Genomic DNA, 12,929 nt, shown 5'->3' on the forward strand with positions numbered 1-12,929 from the left:
GGTAAAACAGATAATTTACTTTAAAAATCAATTACAGAAGTTGTCTGTGTTAATTGGAAATTGGCAACTGTGTAGGCAGTCATCGGTTATCACAATTAGTTGAACTGTAGAGTATTCCATTTATGATGCTTACTTAGTAGTCATTTAGTTTAAACAGAGCTGAAGGACTTTAAAGATTCCTACAGTCATTGTTTCTATTGTAAACATTCAGTACTAATTAGAAATTTGAAAAAGGGCTATAGTACAATAAAGTTTTAGTTTCATAATAGCTAAAAATAATTTCTCTGCTGTTTTAGGAGTTGGTAATGCTTCTTTTAGAGCACAACGCTGATACTACTGTTGTTAATGGGAATGGACAGACAGCAAAGGAGGTCACTCATGACAAAGAAATCAGAAACATGCTTGAAGGTAAATATTACGGATCTTACTCTGGACAGCATTTATCTTCATTGTAGCCATGGCCCAGGATATAAGTAGAAAATGGCTTCTGAGATGCCAAAATAGATGACACTGAGCCTGTGCTCCAAAGATAGTGTAATTTGAGAGTCATCGATTGGAGGTAAAACTGTATGAGAGCTTCCTCAGAGCTTTTGAATTCTTACTTTATATAACATTATGGCAAGTTTTAAAAATTCAGTCTCCAGCATAATTAAAAGTAAAAATTAGCGACATGAGAGAGTACCCCTGAAAGGCTGCAGAAGTGTGATAATGAAGGAATACAGGAGCACAGAAAAGTGTGTGGTTCCTGGGAGTCGTGTGATTCTAGCAGAGATCTCTGGCCGCTCTGTTATCCTGAGGGCATCATTGTAACGCAAGGGCCGCAGTAACTTCCTCATGGATCAGCTTCATCGCTGGATGAACTTCAAAGATTTAATTACATATAAGAAGACATAGGAGGGATTTCTCTAAAAATAGTTTAAGACAAAAATATTTCAATGCTTACATCAGGAAGCTTCATTTATTAGGATTGTTACCCAAATATCTAGGGCTTTGGCTGTAATTATTTTTGGGTAGTACTTCTGTAGGAGAGAAGGGAAGATTTCTTATTTACTCTCTTATGAATAAAGGTATTGAATTTTAAGTTGCAGTTTCACATACATCCTTTGTTTCTTTCCTTTGCAGTTCAGAGGAGGGCACGAAAATCTTTCATTTGAAGGGCATTGACTTATTTATTAGTAGTATTTTTATCTATGTACAAAGCACAGTCTTGCTTTTTATTACTTTCCAGTTGGCCTTGAAACCTAAAATCTCCCTTGTTTCTCTAGTTATAAGATAATGTCTGCTTGCCAGACATCTTTTAGATCAGTATTTCTACTCGCTCTTCCATTTAAAGTGAACCCTTTCATTTTTAATAAAGAAATCAACACATAACATCTTCTATAAGGCTCAGTATTATGTGATTTTGGGGGAGATTGACCATGCTAGATGTGATCCCTGCCTTTAACAAATCATGATCTGATTGGGAGGATGAGGTACTGTCTGTTTGTAATAAGTGTTTGAAATGACTGTTCTGTCATTTTGTTTGTAATAAGATGAGAACCCAGAACTGATGGTCTCCTGATGGGCTGGGATACTGGGTTTGCATGACAAGTTGACATTTCATGGGGCTAGTTGTAAAGACATGCTCTAAGCACGCGACCTCACACCCGCACAACCCAGCTGTGTTAAGGGCAAGAGTTTGGTTGACTTGATGAGTTCTGTGATCTGTCAGCTACAGTATGATCCTGGCTGGGGAAGTGGAAGCAGAAATTGAGAGATTTTGCTCTGATTCCCTTAGCCACATGTGATATCATTTGTGGATAACATGATAAATGGGTCAGACTACAGGGAGTGCATCCATAACCTACCAAGACCACACACTGGGAGACCAGAAACCCTATCATAGGGTAATGCGTGTAGAGATAAGAAATGTTTCACCCCAGAAGGACAGACTTTAGTAGATGTAACAATCATACTCAAGTACTTCAAGGGCTGTTATATTGGAAGATGGATATTCTTATTTGAGGCTGACCAGGGCCAGTGGATAGTCTAGTTAATGGAGTGCCAGGGAGTTTATCTTTGGGTCCAGTCTATTGTAATAGTGGCCTGGGTTGCCTTAAAAGATGTAGTGAGCTTCCCAAACACTTCTAATCCTGGGAGAGGATAGATTACTACTTCTCAGGCACTAGAGAGGACTCCGGTACCTTCTTCATATCATTTGAGTTTTTTTATTTTGAGAAATATCTAACCTATAGGAAGGTTTCAAGAATAGTACAACAGACACTTGTGCATCTGCACTTAGTCACTGGTTATTAACATTTTGCTACATCTGGTTTATATTATTTAATGTTACTTATGTACTTTTAATTTTTTTCCTACACTATAAGGGAGTAATTTACAGACATGATACTTTAGCCCTAAATACTTCAGTATGTATGTCTTAAGAACAAGGATATTTCCTTATATAATGATCAACTTCATGAGATTTAACATCAATATCATAATATTACTATTGTAGAGTGCCCCTCTGGAGAAGGCAATGGCAACCCACTCAAGTACTCTTGCCTAGAAAATCCCATGGACGGAGGAGCCTGGTAGGCTGCAGTCCATGGGGTCGCTAAGAGTCGGATACGACTGAGCATCTTCACTTTCACTTTTCACTTTCATGCATTGGAGAAGAAAATGGCAACCCACTCCAGTGTTCTTGCCTGCAGAATCCCAGGGACGGGGGAGCCTCGTGGGCTGCCGTCTATGGGGTCGCACAGAGTCGGACACGACTGAAGTGACTAAGCAAGCAAGCAAGAGTGCCCCTCAATTTGGGCTTTTCTCTTCTCATATTATTAGATTCAGGCTATCTGTTCTTGGCTTAGGTTGTAGTTGGCATAGGGTGAGTTTGTATGCTTTATACCAATGCTTCGTTTTAGGTACTTGATGTCATTTTGTTCTACTATTGGTGAAATTATCTCTGATCACTAGTAGTCCACTGTAAAGGTACTTACTACATAGTCCCACTTTTGTAATTAGTAAATAATCCTTGGGGAGAAAAATTGAGACCATGGTAACTATCCTGATTACCGACAAACTTCAAATCAGTGATTTTAGTGTTCATTGATAATTCTTGCCTGAATCACTCATTACTATAGAAATTGCAAAATGGTGATTTTTGTTGTTAATGAAGTACATTTGCTAGTTTCTCACCTGCATTTCAGGTGTACTGCTATTTAACCTACCCTGGGCATGTATGTGAGTGTCTTCTCAGGATAGAGTTAGGCTTCATGATCTTTGTGGTCTTCCCTAACTCTGAATTCTGATTGAAAAGAGCTAGTTTACAGTCATATAACATTTAAAATTTAAAGGACAAATTATTTGGGGGGGTAGAGTATTGGCTTTAAAAACATTTTTGAGGTATAAAATATATAGATAAAAGTACACATTAATAATGTATGGCTTGCTGTTTTCACAAGGGAACATATCCATGTAAACAGCACCCACATCAAGGAATAGAATATTACTGGCACTCTAGAAACTTTAAGTCCCTTAAACTAGAGTACTTGTTTTTATTGACTAGACCAACAGTCTTTTTTTCAGTGTCCAGAATGAATATAGGACAGGAACATAAGCAGAGTTTTCACCTCTAGATCCTGTTTGCCTTCATTTATGAGCCTAGACAATCTAGAGAGAAATCGTAGGGAAACATAATGACCCTTCCTTAAAGTCTGGAATGATCATTATTAAGCATTGTTTGATTATTCAGAGACTATTTATTGGCTAAACATGCACTGTGCCAAATACTGTCATAAGTGCCTAGGATACACAGAAGAGTAAAAACAGGTACCTGGCTTCAGGCATGACTGTGGGGACAAAGAGCAGCTCTGGGAAATACATGCAGTAGCAGAGGTATGTAGGGAAGGCTAGGGACTGTCCTCAAAAGCTCACAGACCGGTGGCCGTAGAACCAGTGAGAGGAAAGGCTGAAGAGCATCAATTCCAGCGAAAGAAGGCAGTACTGGGAGCCTGTATGGAGGCTTGGCAGCCTTCTTCCAAGATGGAAAGGGAGGGGATCTGGGTGTGGAAATAAATATGTGAGAATAGCAGATGCTGGTATATAGTGATGTTAGTTCTTTAGACAAAGCTAAACTGGTTCCAGCTATTCTGGCATTCAAGCTTTGTGTTTCCTGTAGTTCAAATGCACGGGCATGCATAGTGTCTTGAACAACTGTTAGTGCATAGTAATTACTAACTATTAATAAATGTTCGTTATTTCTCAGGAAGACCTGGGAAAATTTTATACCTCCCCTGCAGCCTTTGCACAGGACCTTATACACATATTTTAAGGGGGATTATTGCTAACCTTTCTATGAAATTGCTTCTTTTCTGCAAGCCAAAACAGAACTCAGATATAGTAGAAATGAGACCTTATTACATATTCTACTGTCTTAAATCAGATTGCTGTCATTCCCTGCAATTGTGAGCAGCACAGAGTAACGGTAAGAGCAGGTACTCTGAAACCCACCTGCCCAAGTTCAAATCCCAGCTCCTCCATGTCCTGACTGTGACTTAGATTAAGTTTCTGCCTCAGTTTCTTCACCTATAAAATTGGGAAAATAGTAATGCTTCAAAGAGTAGCTATACAGATTTAGTGAGTTAATATTTTTTAAGTGTTTTGAAAGGTATTTGGCATTTGTTAAGGACATAAAATATTCTTATAAAAATCCGGACTTTATCTATAAACCTAAATATATTTATATGGTTTGTATGTCTTAGTGGACATGAGTATGAGCAAACTCCAGGAGACAGTGAAGGACAGGGAAGCCTGGCTTGGTGCAGTCCATGGGGTTGCAAAGAGTTGGACACGACTTGGTGACTGAACAACAACAATAATGTCTTCCTATTAACACTATTTCTTATTGTTACTTTTCACATTCTAAAGTTCTGGAAGATATGAGCGCCTCTCCCCACTTAATCTGTCTTTCCAAGGCACATAAATAATAATATTTCAGCATAAAAAAATAATTGATAATTATCTGTGATGGGTATTGTAGTGAGTAACATACTTAAAGACCTCTAAATTGAAAACATAAATTCATCTGAACGTGAGGGAAGTCCAGCTCTGTAATCTGAATCTGAGGCAGTGAGAATAATAATGAAGTCTCACAGCATTTGAATCACAATTCAAAACATTGTGACTTCTCTCACCACGATCCCTTTATTCTTTACGCATCTCTGTGATAAATGTGCTAATAGGATCCAGCCTAGAAATAGAGTAATATGTACTTCTCCTTTTGCAGCTGTAGAAAGGACTCAACAAAGAAAGCTTGAAGAATTACTTTTAGCAGCAGCAAGAGAAGGCAGAACAGCAGAACTTACAGCTCTGGTAAAAAAAATAATAATAATAATAAATGTGTTATTTCTTTACGCTGTGGGAAATTTTCGATCTAATGTTGAGTTCATAACGTAGTCAAACTGTGGGACCAAAATACTCGAGATCAGAGTGATCAGAGTAATAGAGTAGAAGTCTTTAAATATCTAAAAACACAGTCTGGTGATACTTTTAAGCAGGATTCATTTTACATGATGGTGTTTTTCTCTGATTTACTTCCACACTTTCTACTGAAAACCTAATGGTTAAGAAGCTGGTTTTTCAAGGTAAACGTTTAATGTTAGGATAGTTTTCTTTTTTTAAATGATTAAGCCAATTTAAAATTGACGTGTAATGTATAGAATCCTATAAAGGAATATCTTTCTCTAATTTTGATGAGTAATTACTTCTGAAAGGTGTGCTGTACTTCCAGAAATTAACATACAGACAAGGGACATTAGTTTTGAAATATTTATATCATGTTAGAACAGGCGGAAAACTTTACCAATTTTATTTTTTTCTCCTTAGGAGACCTACTTTCCAGTTTCCATTTCCTGAAAATAGTCTCATTAAACAAAAAACTATGAATGTGTTCTAAATTCAAGACTGAAGCACCGCTATTTGCCTTAAAGTTATTTCAGCTTGCTTGAAAAGGCTTCTCTGGTTTCCAAGTATGGGGCCTAAAATGTTTCTTATAAACGTTCTGAAATGGAGACTGTAAAGAATTGTTTTTAAAGGAGTCAACCAGGAACAACAAATTCAGTAGCCCTTTAACATTTACACACTTAACGTTTATGGCTTTAACTCTTATGAATGGCTGTCTCTGGTAGACCAGTTTGTAATCTGTTCTCGCAAGTGTGAATTGCAAGACTGGTGGGAGCGAGCGGATCTTCGTGGAATCCCAGTGCCCCGGCTTGGAGTGTGGTGTCTGTGGTCAGGGAAGTGTGGGACCTGAGCCCCCATGGCAGCTTGAGGGGAGCATGCAGGGTGATGTGGGTTCACTGCTTTTCCGAGCAGGAAGCCACTGACAGTCGAGATGCTAGGGAGCCCAGCTGTGCCCAGGCTCAGGAGCGGGAGAGTCCACCTGAACTATTGGCTATGTGGTTTTATGGGAGAAAGGCTGTCTTCGGCATATAATTCACATTGCATCTCTTCAATTGTTAGCTCAACCGGCCGAATCCTCCTGATGTTAACTGTTCGGATCAGTTAGGCAACACACCCTTGCACTGTGCCGCTTACCGGGCCCATAAACAATGCGCCTTAAAGCTTCTGAAAAGCGGAGCAGACCCGAATCTGAAGAACAAGAATGGTAAGCATGGCGGTGACAGCCATTGATGGTCATTTTGAAGTTATAAAAAAAGCGTTTTGTTTTAGTATCCAGCCTGTGTTAAACTGTTTAATTTTGAAGTCAAGGCATTTATACAAAAGAAAAAATTTATTGATTTACTTCCCAGTTAAGACCTAAATGTTTAATAATGCCTATTTCACCTGAGGCACTAAAGATGGCTTAAAATCTGATTCCTACTCTCAAGGGGAGGAAACGTTCCGTTCAGTCGCTCAGTTGTGTCCGACTCTTTGCGACCCCGTGAATCGCAGCACGCCAGGCCTTCCTGTCCATCTCCAACTCCCAGAATTCACTCAAACTCAAGTCCACTGAGTCGGTGACGCCATCCAGCCATCTCATCCTCTGTCATCCCCTTCTCCTCCTGCCCCCAATCCTTCCCATCATCAGGGTCTTTTCCAATGAGTCAACTCTTTGCATGAGGTAGCCAGAGTATTGGAGTTTCAGCTTCAACATCAGTCCTTCCAATGAACACCCAGGACTGATCTCCTTTAGAATGGACTGGTTGGATCTCCTTGCAGTCCAAGGGTCTCTCAAGAGTCTTCTCCAGCATCACAGTTCAAAAGCATCAATTCTTCAGCACTCAGCTTTCTTCACAGTCCAACTCTCACATCCATACATGACCACTGGAAAAATCATAGCCTTGACTAGACGGACCTTGGCAAAGTCATGTCCCTGCATTTTAATATGCTGTCTAGGTTGGTCATAACTTTCCATCAAGTAAGTGTCTTTTAATTTCCTGGCTGCAGTCACCATCTGCAGTGATTTTGGAGCCCCAGAATATAGGTTCTTATTATTTGTGGTAGTTTTGTTCTATTAATACAGTGTTGCTGGGACCTCTGAATTAGTGGATACTGAACCATTGCTCATAAGGAAAATACAGAGTGAGGCTCCTATGAGCCTTTGGTCACAGCATTCCATCCACAGATTGCACGTAACCTTGTTTTATGTGAGCCTCTGTGTAAAAACACCTTGTTTAATGTATATTATTGATGATTAGCATTGAGCTCACTCCCAGGAACATCATATCTCAAGCCTGAACTAGGATCCTGTAACATGTCTTCTGTCTGGAAGGCGCGTCAGAGGCTCCTTGAGCTTATGAGCACTAGACAGCACTTCACACCATGCTTGGGGGCAGTTTCAGCAGTGAAATCACCAGAAACAAGAAGCAAGGAAGGTGGAAAATGCAGCCCTAGGTAGACTGTGACGGGGACACTTGTTTACAGTCTGAGAGCTGAGACAAGAGGGCAGAGCATCAGCCTTTCCACTTCAGGGAACTAATGCATCAGAAGACTCACATTTTTTTCTCTTAAAAAAAAAAAGTTTATTTAATCAGCCTTTGAAGGCACCTAGTTTGTGTATGAAACAAGGCAGTAAAATGGCAAATGTACAGGGTTCATGATGGGTGGAAACATGGAGAGGTGGGCAGAAGACTCCAATTTTTTATTAATCTGAATGTGTCTGTGAATGACCAGAAAATTGCCATGAGTATTGATCAGTGATAAGTGAATTTTAACAATAGGCAAGTTTGTAAATGCGGAGTCCTCAAATAATGAGGATAGACTTATACACCCAGGACAGTGTCGATGACAGTCGGGTAACCTTAAGAGAAGCTGCAGGGTGTGTCTTGGGTATTCAGTGGAGGGACATCCCAGTAGGGCTGCTCCACATCCCCTTTTGTGGACCTGGAGGACTGGAATTTACGGTTCCTGAGCAGGGGAAGACGGTAGGAGGGGCAGGTGAGCAGATGCTAAGAATTAGGGGCTCGGTTTTTAAGACATTACAATTCTAAAATACTATGATGTAATCCACATGATAGAGTTAGAAAAAGAACTTTGAGTCTAGGGGGGAGGGGTCTGGGTAGAGATACAAATTTGGGGATCATGTGTAAAAGTTAGATCTAGATGGATCAGAGATGTGAACATAAGTGTTAAAACCATAAAAATGTAGAGCAAAATGCAGGAGAAAATCTTAGTTATCTTGGGTTTTGCAAAGATTTCTTAAATATGACACAAAAAGTATGAGTGATAAAATATTGATAAATTGGACTTTATTAAAATTAGAACATTTTCCTCTTCGATAGGCACTGTTATGAAAATGCAAGTTATTTTATGGGAGGAAATATTGGCAAAACATACACAACAATGAACCTCTATCTAGGATATATACAGAACCTTTATAACTCTAAGAGGAAGATAACCCAATTCTGAAAAGTTTCGGCCATTTCACCAAAGATACACAGATGGCAAAAATCACATTACTAAAAGATCCATATAGAGGTATAGAACTTAAAATTCATTTCCATGAAAAAAGTGCATTCACATAAATACAGGGAGTATGTACCATGATGTTTATTTCAGCTCTATCTAAAATATTAAAAAGATGGGCATAAGCCTAACAGCTCAAATCAGCTGATGTTTGCTTTAATACTTGCAGTAATACTAAAATCGATAGAACAGGGGCTACTTATATCAATGTGGATAAATAAAACAATGAGCAAAGAAAGGAAGTTGTAGCATAATAGATAAGCCATTATTTCGATATTAACACCATACTGAACATGTGAAAGCACTTCATGGGGGGCTTCCCTGGTGGTCTAGTGGCTAAGACTCTCTGTGGTCCCAGTGTAGGGGGCCCAGGGTCGATCCCTGGATGGGGAATTAGACCTGCATGCCACAGCTAAGAGTCCACATGCTGCAACTGAGACCCAGTGCAACCAAATAAATAGACAAAAAAAAAAAAAAAAAAATTTAAAAACACTTCATGAGTACATTCCTATATAATAAAAGGGGAAAATCACGCTTGGGAATGATGATACTACCAATTTGTGTCCTCAAAAAAATGAAAACAAAATAATAAAGCTGGAAGTGGGGAAGAATCATCATGATTACCTATGAAAGTTAGTAGCAGTTTACAGAAGGATTGAAGGGTAAACTTCTAAAAGTAATGGAAGGTGGATACAGATATTTGGAAAGTTCAGCATGCCTGTTAAAAGATGTTAATGTGTTCTTGATAAAAGTTAAGATGGTGCTTTTTGAGAAAGTATTTTTTTCTTACCATAAGAGTAAGAAAAAAATAATAAGTTTTTAAAAAAATTTTTTATTTTTTAAAAAATAAGAGTTTTTCTTTTTTTTTTATACTTTTAAAAGCTTTATTTTTTAATACTTTAAGAAATATATACTTTTAAAAGCTCTTCTATACTTTAGGAGAGTGTATGCTATAAGTACATACTGCATGATTCTTTAAAAAATAACTAATATATTAAAAAATGTTTAATTTTTAAAATTTTGAGATAATTGAAAATTCCTAGGAAGTTGCAAAGAGTATATATCGAGGTTATCTATATTGTTCATCCAGTTGCTTCCAATAGTGATGTCATACATTACCATAGAACAACATCAAAAGAAGGAAGTTAACCCTGGAACAATGTGGGTGTGTAATTCTGAGCTGTTGTATCTGGTGTATAAATTCACATCACCATCACAATCAAGATTTTGAATAATCAGATCACCCCAAAGATCTCCATCCTGCTTGAACAAACACACGCCCCTGATCCACATCATCCTTAATCCCTAGAAACCATTAATTTGGCCTTTATCCCTACATTTTGTCATTTTGAGTGTTATATAAATGGAATTATACCGAGTGTGACCTTCAGTTTGCTATTTTCCATTTGGTATAACACCCCTGAGATCCATCCACGATGCTGTGTGTATCAATAGCTAATCCCCTTTTACTGTTGGGCAGTATTCTTAGGGTGGGTGGTGGTGGTGTTCAGTCGCTAAGTCATGTCCAATTCTTGGAGATCCCATGGACTACAGCACACCAGGCTTTCCTGTCGTTCACTATCTCCTGGAGTTTGTTCAGTCTCATGTCCATTGAGTCAGTGATGCCATCCAACCATCTCATTCTCTGTTGCCCCCTTCTCCTCCTGCCCTCAGTCTTTCCCAGCATCAGTCTTTTCCAATGAGTCAGCTCTTCGCATCAGTGGCCAAAGTATTGGAGCTTCAGCTTCAGCATCAGTCCTTTCAATGAGTATTCAGGGTTGATTTCCAGTAGGATTTACTGGTTTGATCTCTTTGCTGTCCAAGGGACTCTCAAGAGTCTTCTCTAGCACCACAATTCGAACACATCATTTCTTTTGGTGCTCAGCCTTCTTTATAGTCCAACTACCACATTCTACTACCATAAGAGTAATAGTGTCTGCATTTTAGGAAGTTTTAAAAATAGAGACAGAACATAAATTACTACAATACAGCCTCTGGTATTTTGGCATATTATATACCATTCGAATTTATTCTCATACCTATTTTTGAGCATTTTTTAAAGTTTCAAAGCATGCTTCTTTTTTGTGGCCAAAATGAGGAAAATGAAGACACTGAAAAATAATCACCTCTACCCAAACACCCAAAGATTTAGGTTTTAGTCGCTATTCTATGGTAGACTAGATTTTTAAAATTTTAAATAATAGATACCAACTCGAGAGTATAAGCAAAAGAAGGATCATATATTATTAATATAAGAATACAGAGGTATCTCTCTGTATTTCAAAACAGGAAATGCTGTTCACCATCAGAGGGCATGGAATCAGGAAACAGGATGCTGTTAGGCCCGAAGGGGGCTGCCACTCATGGTGTGCGCGTCTCTCTTCACTGTGTGGCCCCTCATTTCTGTCTCTTAGCAGATGAGCTCTCTCGTTTTCCGGTGTACATGAGGGAAGATGGCCGCCTGGCAGCTACATTCGGTGGATCATTATCCGTTAACCTGAGTTTTAAGTGGGAGGCGGTGTGATGGCGCCCACTTCTGTTAGGTGTCCACCACTGGTACAGCCAATAGGAGTTGGGTGGAGGTACAAACACAGTGACTGGGGTCTTCCCCTGTGGGGTGTAGAAAGGGCAGAGGGTGCCCAGAGGATGGTGGTAAGTATGGGCCGGCAAACACCTAAGACAGTATTTACCATTCTAGTTTATGGCTTGTAAATAGAGTGGACATATTAAAAACCTACTTATATTAAGCATCAGCAGTTTTCCATGTTATTCTTGGAAGCATGGTCTTCATAGCTCGCCTTCTGCGTAGTATTTTGTGTGAATATAATGTGCTCCATGTCCCCAAACCTTCAGCGATAAGAATAATGATAATTTCTGTATTTTTTATGACTAAATTTTCCAAGTCTTTTAAAACAAAGATGTTTTAAGCCAAACTTGTTGGTCCTCCTCTTTGATTTCTTCTAAAACCACTAAGCTTAGGTAGCAGTTGGGGTATATCCAATTCTGTTCTCCCCTAGTGTGTCTGAGGCACGTTTATTCAACACATGCCGAGCCTCTGCTGTGGTACTTACTGGCAACCCAAAAGTGAACAAAGTCTGTCTCCACGCTCTTGGAGCTTGTGTTCTGGTGGGAGGAGACAGACAAAGCAAAAAATACGTTCAGTGTCGGGCAGTGATGTGCGGAAAAATAAAACAGGCCAAAGGGAATAGAGGGTGAGTCAGTGGGGCTGTTGTTTTGGGAAGCAGGGAGGGAAGGGAAGGTCGCTCTGAAGTGACCTTGAGCAGAGAGCCAGACCAAGGACAGGAGGGAGCCCTGGTGAGGGATTCAAGCAGAAGAGCAGTGAAAGCAGAGGAGAGGCCAGTGTGAAAGCTCAGGGTAGGCGGGCAATTGACATATTTGAGGAAGAGAGCTGCCTGGGTGCCTAGAAGGTGCTCATCAGGGAGAGTGGTATCTCCAGACAGTAGCTAGAGGCTCAGCCCTGCTGGCCAGTGTGGAGGGTTTTGAGCAGAAAAGGCGATGTGAGCATGTACTTAGGATGTGAGACCCTCGACTTGCTAGTCACTTGCCTCTGCAGCCTTTATCAAAGCGTCTGTCCATTCCTCTTCCATTGCTCTGTTACCCCTTTCTCGTCCACTTGAAGCACTGGCTGTGTGTTCTCTGTACTCACTCATTGCCTCATCTCTACCTTCCTTCACCAGTGTAGCACTTTTAATGTGTGTTTGTTTAAGGTTTTATTAGCTGGTAATCTTTCCCCGTACTATTCTTTGTTGAGGATTTTCCTTGACAGTCTTTCCTCAATTGTTTTTCGAAATGGCTGTAATTTTCTTGGGTTCTTAGTAAAAATGCTGTTGGCCCCTAATTGAGATTGCATTCTTTGTAAATTAATTTGAGGCGTGTTGACATTTGTATTTGGTTTTCCCATTAAGGGCCAAGTCTGTATCATGCGAAAATTTAAAAACAGGATCATTCCTGTTTTTTACTTT

At 39.5% G+C, this 12,929-nt stretch overlaps 1 protein-coding gene across 11 annotated transcripts in view; it reads left to right on the forward strand.

Moving 5' to 3' along the window:
• The window catches only part of OSBPL1A (oxysterol binding protein like 1A), a 235,807-nt gene that overhangs the window by 48,763 nt on the left and 174,115 nt on the right, over positions 1–12,929 (forward strand). For all 11 annotated transcript variants that reach the window (XM_086372945.1, XM_086372944.1, XM_086372948.1 and 8 more), the window contains 3 exons: positions 297–408; positions 5,267–5,352; positions 6,502–6,646. In XM_086372945.1, coding sequence (XP_086229071.1) covers positions 297–408; positions 5,267–5,352; positions 6,502–6,646 — 343 coding nt within the window. The remainder of the gene's footprint in view (positions 1–296; positions 409–5,266; positions 5,353–6,501; positions 6,647–12,929) is intronic.

Source organism: Bos grunniens, chromosome 24 (genome assembly GCF_055505025.1).
Source record: "Bos grunniens cultivar Pamir isolate PY7600 chromosome 24, Bosgru_T2T1.0, whole genome shotgun sequence".
In the NCBI taxonomy this organism is placed as follows: Eukaryota; Metazoa; Chordata; class Mammalia; order Artiodactyla; family Bovidae; genus Bos; species Bos grunniens.